The sequence below is a fragment of the Oenanthe melanoleuca genome, chromosome 8 (assembly GCF_029582105.1).
Source record: "Oenanthe melanoleuca isolate GR-GAL-2019-014 chromosome 8, OMel1.0, whole genome shotgun sequence".
Classification (NCBI taxonomy): domain Eukaryota; kingdom Metazoa; phylum Chordata; class Aves; order Passeriformes; family Muscicapidae; genus Oenanthe; species Oenanthe melanoleuca.
The window spans coordinates 11635738-11647685 of NC_079342.1; the positions used below are offsets into that span (position 1 = coordinate 11635738).

Consider the following 11948-nt stretch of genomic DNA (forward strand, 5'->3'; position numbering starts at 1 on the left):
CTCATGCTTGCTTAGGACCTGTCTATCCTGAGTGACAACCTGTGCTGGTTCAAGCTTTGTTGGCACACAGTTGTAGCCAGCAGGTTTCCAATGCACGGCCTTTGACCAATAAGGACCTAGATTGTCCCTCCACTGAGAATTGTGCTAATCAAACAATTCTATAATCAACTTCCTAGCTACTCTGTATACTATGAGTATACGGACTCTATTAGAGCAGGCTCTTAGGGTGATGTTTTTAACTTACTTGTCACATGAGAATTATTTCTAGTCTTGGGGAACTCTTACAACATTCTTTTTAATGTGTATGTAGAGGTTGCATTTGCTGGTTTCTTGGTTGGACACCACCAGTGCTACAGGATTCTCTAGATTGAGGAGCAGGTTCTTATTTTTATACCCCTGACTTTTTTTGATGCTGTTTCTTTTCTTGTTATTAACCAGGGTAGTAAAACTGGCAGTGCCTAGTACTTTTTCACCTATATTCTTTTCTTCCTTTAAACAAAAAACCCCAAGAATCTGATGTGCTCAGAAGTTCTTTTAGAGGGCTATAAAAGTGTGGCAATAAATCTCTTAAGAAAGGTGGCTTTCTAAGATGACATGGTAGAAGTGGGGAAGAATTACATTTTTGTCTTCTGTATGTCTGTGGTTGTCCCTTAAGACTGGAGATTGCTTAATAAAGGAAGTGTATTTGACAGGTTTAATGATTTGAAAAACAATGCTCCTGGAATAGCTTGCCAAACCTGACACTGTGTTTTGCTTTCTGTGTAATATTTACTGCTCAATACTAGGTAGAACCTGTTTGGTTATGATGAACAACCAAGTAAAAATAAACATACGCTCGCATAGTACTAACAGTTCTGAATGGGGCCCAATAGTTTTCTGTGACTGAGGTAACAGAATTTGATAACTAACTGTGCCAGTTGAGTTAATAAGAAAATATTTAACATCAAGTTGAAAATCTTCTGGTTTTCCTGAAAAGGGCAAATATTCTTAATTCTGGTTTTAGTTTTAAAAAGGCTTTTACCAACCAGGTGTTCTTCTTCTGTAACTTGCCTGAAAAAACAGCATGTCTTCTGTGGGCTGCTGGAAAATAGCATTCTTTCTTTTCCTGCAGAGACTTTTCAGCTGAGTAGTTTTAGCTTTTTCATTTATTCTTCTAATTATTTATTAGTAGAGAGCCTGAAATATTAGTTGACCAAAACAGTATATCTTTGGTAATATGCAGGGAGAAATGTTATGGTGAAGTTGAGCAGGAGATAAGTTACAATGGTTTCTTCGTCTGTAAGTGAGGAATTCAGTATTGTTTCATTGTTTTCGTGTGATAAATAGCATGTTGCTTTGTTGATATTTATTTAGCAGAAACATTTTAGCAAAAGACTTCAAATCATTTACTTTCGTTATCAATTGTGCATCTAAAGTAATGAATAGAAAATGCACTGAACAAAATGTTTTGTCTAACGGATGCTCAGTGGTGTGTTTTACTACCTTTTTCTCTGAGCCTTCAACAGCAGCCTAATTTTAGTATTTAGTGCTTTGGTCTTATGGGTAAAACACTTTTAATTACCACTTTGTGAACTTGATTTTTCAAATTCTCTTTATTGGAAATTCTGAAAGCTCTGAAATTTCTCAACAGAACTGTGCTATTCAAATTGCAGGATTGTATTTTGGAATTAGAGCTTCATTATGTGGAGATTTGTAGGAGCTTGATAGTAGGTATTAAATGCAGAATAGCCTACTGGGCTCAAGTTGCCTCCTTTCTGTTCTTTTTCAAATAACATGGTTTGGCTTAAAGCACTAGGTGGAAAACTAATAACGGTTAACTTGGATCCTTCTAATATACTAAACAATCGCGTCAATGCAGTGAATATATTTTAAACCATCTTTATTGCAGAAAACTTTTTACAACGCTTTGAGAATTTCATTTTTTGAAGAGAGAACTGGATTATAGTTTTCTTTTGAATGATAGGTATGCCTGTGAAGCTTAGAACGTGTGTGCATTGCAATACGACGTTTACAAGTGCTGTTAGCCTGTCCAACCACTTACGCGCTTATGCACGAAAGAAGAGTGCTGGACTTTTGACTGGGACAGGTATGTTTTGTTACAGATGTAAAAGCAAGTCTGTCTATGATACATTTTCTTCATCAGACTGGACAAAAGCATATGTTAATTCAAAATAATTTTGAAGCTACTGCTGGTAAACAATTTATTTGCCATAAAACTTCAGCAACCTGTAAGAAAATGTATGTTGCTGTTGTCCACTCTCATGTCTGATTTTCATTCTTAGTCTTTGATTTTGGATCCAACACTTAAGGTATGTAAGTGAAACTAAGACATGGTTGCTTAAATTCATTCTCCTGTAATATCACAACTTCCAAACCAGATAGCTGGCCTTCTAATGAAGTGTTTTAAAGTATCTCAGAAGTGAGAGCGGTGGGGAGGAAAAAAAAGCAATGATGCAACAAGTAGTTTTTCACAGAATTCACAGAATTTTTACTGTCTAGTACATACAATTGCAAAGAATACTTCAGTAAAATAGGAAAAGCAAATAATTTTACACTTTGTATATTTCTAATAACATACTATATGTAGTTGGTTTCATATCTTGTTTGGCTCATAACCCAAAAACTACCTGCTCTGACACTGAGTGAGGGTAGTACAGCATTTGGCACTGCTATTAATGTTTTTTATTAAAACACACTTAATTTTGAAATTCTGATATGCCATATTTTGACTTGTTTTCAGAGACCTGCAGCTTGCTTGGCTGCAGACACTTTCTGAGTTTACTTGGATTATTGCTGAGATTAGTGGGACTTCACATGATCATCAGCAAATTGAGAAGCAGAGATGCAATATAATGAGGAAAATTTGGAGATATGAAGCCTGAAATATTCTGGAATTAAGAAGGGCAGCCATCAGTTTTCTGTGTCAACAAACACAGATTTTTACATAATGTTCTTGGAAAATTTTTTTATCTGCAAATGTAATTCATTATGCTAAGAATGACAAACTGAGTAGCAAGCTTTTTCTGTAGAAGGCTAAAATAAATGGTTTTATAATATGGGCCTGTGGCTGCCAGGTCTTGTGTTGCACTACATTAATGCTATAATAAAGCAGATTTGGAAGGAAGTGCAGTAATACCTAACGTGTAGAATATGCCTTTAGTCAGTGCTTCTGAAAATTTTCATATTTATTCAGTAGAAGGGTGATGGTAGTGAACTTTATTAACCACTGCTGTGATTTGATATTAGCTCTGTGGTAAATTCCTTTTCTTATATACCTAGTGAGGAAGTATTTTTTAATAGCTATGTATTTAAATTGCACATTAATAACTTAACAGTGATTCAGTGAAGGAGACGCTGGCAAACAGGATAGTACACAGAGATTGAATCCTGGACAAGCACTTTGTACCTAGCTTCCCTTTTGCTACGTGGGAAAAGTGAAGGAAGCTTGTTTAGGTATTTTCAGGGATTTTTGTTTGTTTTCTCTAAGAAACATATTTTGCTAGTGAAGTGGTTGTATAGTCATCAGAAGAGTTACCACTTTTCTGAAAAGAATGGAAAAAACCACAATGTACATGAGTCTTGTATAGTTGGACCTAGAAGCTGATTTTTAATTAGGTTGGAAACAAAGGCTTGGAAAAAAAATCTTTTGCTCTCAGAAGCTGGAGGTAAGCCAGATAAATGGATAAAGGCCTGTCACTGAAACCATTGACTTAGGGAGTCAGTGTTGAGTTCTGGCTATAACATCATGCAACCAATGCATATTTGTAGTATCTTAGTCTTTACTCTGCTGCAACTCTGAAAGTTGTAAACTTTGCTCATTGCGTTCTCATTCAAACAAGCTTAATGCAAGGCTTGTAAACCAAAAAATATGCTTTTAAACTGTTGTTCTATTTGATATTCTGCTTCATAAGTTTTGTGAAGATAATTATTTTAGTGCAAGATTTCACTAGTACACACTAGTTTTAAAGTACACACAAGTACACACTTGTTATGAGTGTTGCTCTTGGGTAGATCTCAGGTTTTCTTACTAAAGGGTGGTTGTGCTTAAGAGCAATTTCAAGATGTCTTCAGTTGGGTCTCAGCCACAGCTGAACCTTCAGTGGTCTTCAGCCATTGTATGGAGACAATGAGGTTGTGTTTATACATGTTCCTTCTCATTAAGCCTTTCTTGTATCTTCAAAAATAAATCACATCAGTTGAATAGTTATCTCAGTTTCTTGCTGTAGTAAAATACTGGTGTCCAAACATGAAAGCACTAATTCTTTTACCTGGCAGTTGTTATGGGACCTCTCTAGGCTGTTTATTAGGAGAAATACATGAGAAACATGTGATCTCTGCATGCCACCAAAGTGAGACCTTTCTGAGCATTACATTAGCTTATGTACTAATCTCAGTATTATGAACTAGTCTCAGAATTTCCATTTGTCTACACGTGTTTTTATATTGACTGTTACGATATTGTTCTTCTAGCAGATGCCCTGCTTCTTCAGTCAGTAATGTCATCATATTGAGTTAAATCTTAGCCTATTTTTCTTTTCAAATGCAATTTGACAGTTCTGGCAGCATAGTAGAAATAGTTAAGCATAATGGTAGCTTTGGATAATGGACTCAAAGAAACCATCCTAGAAATGAAAGTTCCTAGGCTGTTGGCTGTTTGAAGTTAGTCTTTATTAAACTTTATTTGTGCGTATACCAATGCATTATGGATCTACTGTAGAGAAAATGCGTGTGTCTTCAGATGTCTGGCTGGAACTTTTTTTGGTGTTGTTATTCAGTCCAGTTTTTAACAATGTAATGATCTAATTGCTCATCTTGAATAGATATTAAATTCCTTTTATATCTGTTTTGATGTATAGCAACACAGAAATGTTTCTCAAAGCAGGTGGTCAGCTTGCTTCTTTCTTCTGAATATCTTTAGACTGTAGGACAAACCTACAAAAAAATCTTCAAAATGCATCTCACTCTTCTTTGTTATGGTTGTATATTCAGTTTCCTTTCCTTTTTTTCTCTCTGGGCTTCTCTTGCTCCCTCCTGCCCTGGCTCTTCCTAAGTCTCTTGATTGTTTCTTGCACCTTGGGTTTTTACATCTTCTCTTTATTGACTCTTCACATGCTCAGTCTCTTCTTACTGGCTTTCATCTTCTGGGATTCACCACTTTCTTCTTTGGTCTCTGCTTCTGTAGGTGGAGACTGCTTTGTCAGAAGTTTTGGAGGGAAAAATAAAGTACAGAGTAAGGAGTCTGGCCTTCAAGCCAACAGTATGACTGAGGTAGCAGTTCATGAGGGCTACTATGTGTTCAAATAATTTCAAATGTTGTTTTGTCAAACTTGTGGTGGAAGCACATCAGGTATGCAGAAATCTGAGATCCACTGGCTTTGTGTGTCATTAGTCTGTGCTGTTACAGTCGTAACAAATCAACTGGCATGATGAGCTAATTTTCAGTATCCTATAAAATCCTATAGGGAGCAAATGATAGGGTGTTTTTTAACACTGTACTTCACTGTGCAAAGTGATGAGGATGTGCAAGTGATTGAATTTTAAAAATTAGTGACTAAATGTACAAGAAAGATAGTTCATTATTTTTTACTTTTTAATTGGCAGTGTTTTCAAATCATTAATTAGTTCAATTTCTGTGTCCAATTATTCAACTTGTTTTAGTTTACGGACACTTTGGCAAAAGTAATGAAGTTTGAATAAAAGACCCAGCTTCAGGTTTCCTGAAATAAGGAACATTGCATGTTGGAGGACATCAGGAAGCAGAGCATTTTAATTTGGAGCTGCAGACCAAGTGTCCTGGCATGAAAGGGCCTGTAATTGTGACTGTCTAATTCACTTAGTCATGCTCATTGTAACCTATGCTCATCTGCTTGTATTCTTGGCAAGCCATCGCAGAGGTTTTTGTATGCATGTTTTTACCTAGCATATATATTTTTAGGTAGTGTGGTTTGAAATTATACATAAGTATCTCAAGGAGATTCCTTCAAGGTTTGGTAGTCTTTTGTTTTAAATGGGTTGTTTCTCCATCGTGTTGTATCTGCAGTTTGAGGAGGTGATGTGACTGGTTGTATATGAGAAGTTTTTCAGTTATCAACTAGGAAACATCAGATGGCCAAATTTGAAAGAAAGAGAGTTCTTCTGAAAAGAAATAGGCCTTTATGGAGAATAAGGAATGATAGTTTGGAAGCTGTTAAAACTATAAAGTAGGTGTTGAGGATAGGTAATTCCTGCTTCTCTCTAGCAATTTGCTGCAGTTTCCATGCAGCTTACTAGAGCTGAATTATCCTTGGTCTCTTCTCAGATGTGATAAAAATATAGTTTCTAAAGAGGTCATGTTTTGTTACAGTAAAGGCATAGAAAAAGCAGGAACTGAGTTTGTCAGAACATGGCTGCTTTATGGGGAGGCAGTGGCTGAGGCAATTCTGGGATTTACTTGATGTTTCCAACCACTTGTAAGCATCATAGCAACAGAGTACTCGAGTGCGCGTGCATGTGACTATTTAAACTTGTTGCTCTCTGGATAGACAAAATGAAATTAATGTGATGGTTACAGTTACACATGTCTAACTGCTGTTTGAATTGTAGTTTTCAATTAGCTTTACTCAGATATTCCTTCTCCTTCACTCTCCATCTTCATTGGAGTAAATTCTAAATATACTGGTGCTGCTTTCAGCTCCTTGCAATTTGAAAGAATATGTGCACTATCTCAGAAGACAAAAGGAACAAAAAAAGACCCTTGTATAACATGGGCTTAGTGTTCTTAGTGTTTTCTGTCTTTTATAACATCTTCTTGCTTGGGCAAATCTACTTTCAAATTTAGCTAAGTTGCTCTGATAATTCATAGTGTAATCTGAATTCTTTTTTGTGGTCTTTTATAGTAGTATTTTCTTCTCTTTGTTTTATAATTTCCTTACAAAGGGCCTCCATCATAAATGGCTCAGAGAATATGCCCTTTCTTTTGTTTTCCTTGTTTTCTCACTGTACGTGGAAAAGGTACATTTCAAGGAAGTAGAAACTACCTTCTGGTTCATTATGGCAATTTCTGTCAGTCTTGCTGTTGTTTGATTGCACAGTAGTTCAGAGGGGGTTTCTTCTTGGAAGATTAAGAAGATTACACACACACACACACACACACACACACACACACACACAAACCCATTTGATGTCAGGAATCTGTTGCAGAAGACCAATCCAGGTCTTACTGGAAAGGGAAAGCTCTTTGAAATGCTCCAGATGTATGTGAGTAGAATCAAGTTTCTTGATAAGAATTAATGTCTTTGCCAACATCAAGGAAATCAGCAAGTTCTTGGTCCAAATGCAGGATGGCCTCTCTTGGAGGAGTCTGTTGTCACTACTGCTTCTTTTTTTTGCCATGCACATAAACTGACATCAACTAACTGTCATCAGATTCAATTCATGGACATGTTTGCCTTCTGGTAATACCAGCTTCTGTTTCCTTTCTTCCCATGATGTTTCACAAAATTGGCAAAGGCAAAGCTTTTGCTGTAATAACTGCTGCAGATAAGTTGCCCCTCACACAAACAGTTCTCTTCAAAGCATGGGTCTCTGGGTTCCAGTGTTTTATCTGCTTACATTCCTGATGGTGTTACTGAAGTTGCAGTATGTAAAATATTTATGTATGTGGTAGTTCCTACCTGATACGATAGTTAGTTTTTTTCTTCATAGTTAAGAATATGTTTCTGGTGAGACAATAAAGTATGAAGAACTCACTGATGCTTTTCTGAAAGTTCTTGGCCATTTCTCTCTCTCCCCCCGCCACCTTGGGTTACTGCCTTTTAATCTAGACTTGTTTTGTTGTTGACATCAGAAAAAAATGCTGTTAAGCCTCATTGTCCTAATGTTGATCTGAAGAAGTCTCTCTAGGTTGGTTCTCTGATACCTTCAAACCTCAGAAATTCATTCTAAATTTTAGATAGGTAGGAATCCTTAAGTCTGGGCATAGAACTGGGCATATGTCTGGTATGTCTACCAAGTTAAAAGTTGGACTTTTAAGGTAAAAGCTTGAGAGGTGCTCATTTGGAGGGCATGAGGAAAATTAAGGATACAATTAAGGATACAGACTGTGTGTTCTTTAAATCAACATGTTTTACCTCATCAGACAATGTCTTATGCTTCAGAGTGCTAAAAAGTTAATTCTTCTGTTTTATATTCTAGGAGTCAAAACTTTAGCCAAATGTAACAATTTCTTTTTCCCCATTTTACTGTTAAAATGCTTCAGTAGCATAGCATTATGCCGTCTTGGTATCAAGAATACCACCTGGTACTGTCTTTATGGTTTTTGTTGAAGTGGTGTAACTGGTTGTTTGCAAAAAGTTTTTGTGTTGGAGTTCTATTGTTGGTGTCTTCTGTTTCAGAATAGAGTGTAGCTAGATACACTTCTCAGTTCAAGCAGTCACAAACTTACTGAGCTTTATTAGCTGTTTGCATCATAACAATATTAATTCAGTTTAATCCCCCACTTTGTCTGCTTCTTAAGATCTCCAGGTTTTGTTTTAGATTCCCATTACATTTGTTTATGGGAGATACGGACCTCAAAGCTATCTGAACTCATTTGCTATGTGTTTCCTGTTCACACACGTTACTTTCTTACACAGTTTCAAATGCTTAGACTGAATTTAAAAATTGGCCTTGCCATCCTTGTTAATTGTCCTAATACTAGCTCCTACTGCTAAGGACTAATACATACTTTTTATAAGCTTAATTAGAATTCAGACAGGAGTGAAGGGGACATTGAAATTCTTAGAACAAAAGGACACATTTTTGCTTTATGTTGAAAACAAATGGCAGGTGTTTTATTCTAACTAGAAATTCCTGATTGTACTAGCTGAAAGCTACAACTTCATAAAGTTGTAACTTGGTTGAACATGAGTGGTCTCATGATGGTGCTTGAACTACAAAACAAGTTCTGAGATTTTGACAGTGTTTTATGCATGAAAGGGAATTTCCAATGGTGCTTTGCTTCTGTATAATTCTGCAATAGGTTTGTAGGTGCTTGCTGATACTAAAACAACAGTTTAATGCTGAATGTCAATTACCTAGTCTTTCAAAGAGCAAGCACAATGCTAAGCTAAAAAAAATCAGCTTCGTGTGTTTTGCCAGTGTATTTCTTAGAATGCACTGTACTTGTTTTGGATTTACGTTATATTTAAATATAGAAAAACAAGGAAGTAGATGTCTTTTCATTATTGCTATAGGGAATACTTATTGAATAACTCACACTCATTGAAGTATTACTTTCACATATGAAAATTTCTCTTCTTAGCTTTAGACTGTAAGCAAAAGAAGTCAAGGTCAAGATCTGGAAGCAAGAAGAAAATGCTGCCGTTACCTCATAGTGCTGATGAAGTTTACATACTCAGATGCAGGTACATTCTGTTACTTTAATTGGAAAAATACATTCTTAAGAGCTTTCTAATGTTAGTCATAAAAAGATTTGTGATTGTACACGTAAATGTTTGTGATTAAATTGAATTCATAAAAATATTTGTGATTGTATGCATAAATGTTTGTGATTAAATTGAATAATAAGGGGGGGAAGGAATTGTCCCTTTTCATTAATTTGAACAAGAGGATTTGATTAACTCACGCTTGGCTGTTAGATTGCCAGTTGTTTCTCTAGCTAAAATCTTACTGGTCATGTCTGAGTAATAGTCTATCATTCAAAAGAAACCTTACAGAAGAAAAACAGATTGTTATTACTGGCATTGAAAGTGTGAGGATGTGAGTTGTATAAGCTGCAGGGTTTTGTGCTCACAGTTACTACTAATGAACTCAATTACTATGTTTTTCAGCTAAAACATGTAGAAACATCAAGAAAATTAAGACTTTCCTCTTACTGCCTTTATTTTATAATTTTTCAGTAGAGATCGATGTATCTTGATGGATTAATTTTAATATTTGCATAGGTTTTGTGGTCTGGTCTTTCGAGGACCGTTGTCTGTTCAAGAAGACTGGATAAAGCACTTGCAGCGACACATTGTCAACGCAAATCTTCCACGGACTGGAGCTGGCATGGTTGAGGTCACATCACTACTTAAAAAGCCTGCTTCAATTACTGAAACTTCATTTTCTTTACTGATGGCAGAAGCAGCATCATAGAACACAGAAACATTTTAAATTTTAATTGGGTGTAAATTTGAAATACTTCATCATTTTTTAAAATAAATTGCTACACTAAATTATGTTTATAAATGCTAAAGACAGAAAATAGAGGAAGTGGATTACAGTAACATCAAAATAAATTGAATACTTAACAGTTACAGTAAGTAGTCTTTATATTTTATATAGGGTGGAAGATGTGTTTTTAAGGTTTATTATGTTTTTGTCAGTTACTGTGTTCACTATCAATACAAGACCATTATATGTATGGCAGCCATTTTTAAATTGTTGCACATGGGTACTTAAAAGACAGATTTTAATAAAACAAAGAAATCACGTTCTCTTCAGTGTTACCCAAATCAAGATTCTGTTTATTCCAAAAAAGAATTACATAGTAAAATAAGATACTATTATATTTTGTTTGTATGTATGTAGTGTTTTGTATAATACCAAGAACTGCTAATACAATTTACTCAATTTAGGGCATTAAATACCATGTACTTCATAGTTCAAGAGACTGTTTCGTTCAAATAGGGCAATTAGTACTATTCTATCTAGGTGTGTAAGTGTTTTTTTTAAATCACATGAGGCTTTTTGTACTAAAAAGTGGAGGGAAACTTGTTTAAACAAATTTCTAAGAGAAATATGTACATAATACTGGAAATTTGTGGTAAGGAAATATTCTTTACTTCAGTTGCATTTCTCACTGACAATAAAGTGGTGCATCCATGCTACCTCCTACTTGTCAACAAAGATGGTATTTACCCTTATGTTTTTGTATCATAGTAGATTCAATCCAACTTTCTTTATTACAAAGCATCTTTTTGTTAACAAGTTTGTTACTTTTATGACAATTTACTTAAAGTCTGACTTGCTTACAGAAGTTTGCCTCTACTATTTTATTTAACACTGTAGAAATGTACTAATAAGCATTGCTCACTACACAGTTAGAGTAGGCTTTTCATTTATAATTCTGTTTAAAAGATTGATCATTTTAGAAAATTCAAACACAGATTGAAGTGTTTCTACATATGAAGAGAATGTTTACAACTTAAATTTTAGAGCTTGTTTTGGATGTGATTATATGTATGAAAACTGTAACACTATGCTCATGCTAAGGACCTACTTACAGAATTATTGAAATAAATGTGCCGTGAGGATGGAAATATGGTGCAGGTGTCTTGGTCATGATGAATTGTGTTTGTTCATTTAAACTGTCTTCAGAACATAATTTTTGTTTAAATCAAATTAGATTCCTCTACAAATCAATTTTGTATGCAAGTAACATTTCATTTTACTCATATAGGGTAACAGATACTGTAGTTAAGCCAAGGATATGCATTGATATTTTCTTTATATGTAAATAAAGTTAAAAGCAGTTAAAGCAAGAGGAGTATTTTGGTAGAGTATATACATACCTCACTGCCAGTGAAATTGCTTTCCTATGGTATATCTCCTTACCAGAAAAATCTCTAAATAAAAAGGTTTAAAGAAAATCTAAATGTCTATAATGTGAAGCATTTATTTGCATTGTGTGAATTAAGTTTGTGGAATTGATTTGTCTTGCTTGAGATTAGAATCTTCTCATGATCTTAAGTAAAAGTACATTTACTTGCAATAAACTGAATTGTTCACAGATGCATTACATTTGATTGGTGGAAAGTATGAATAAATGTCTGTCTTCCTGGATGCACGGAGCTCAGAGTTAACACATGAGGCTTGTTAATGTTCTGATAGAATAGATGGGCTAAAAATGCACAGCTGTGCAAGACAGAGGCCTCAGACAAGGCCATCATAGCTCTGTCAAGGTTGTCATTAAATTAGTGCTGTCA

At 35.1% G+C, this 11948-nt stretch overlaps 1 protein-coding gene across 6 annotated transcripts in view; it reads left to right on the plus strand.

Moving 5' to 3' along the window:
* ZNF644 (zinc finger protein 644) overlaps positions 1 to 11618 on the plus strand; it is a 72812-nt gene extending 61194 nt beyond the window's left edge. For 5 of the 6 annotated variants that reach the window (XM_056497359.1, XM_056497362.1, XM_056497358.1 and 2 more), the window contains exons 7-9: positions 1964 to 2086; positions 9281 to 9383; positions 9924 to 11618. In XM_056497359.1, coding sequence (XP_056353334.1) covers positions 1964 to 2086; positions 9281 to 9383; positions 9924 to 10116 — 419 coding nt within the window. In that variant the 3' untranslated portion in view covers positions 10117 to 11618. The remainder of the gene's footprint in view (positions 1 to 1963; positions 2087 to 9280; positions 9384 to 9923) is intronic. The other variant, XM_056497363.1, reaches the window with a different exon arrangement.
* Positions 11619 to 11948: the final 330 nt, after the last annotated feature.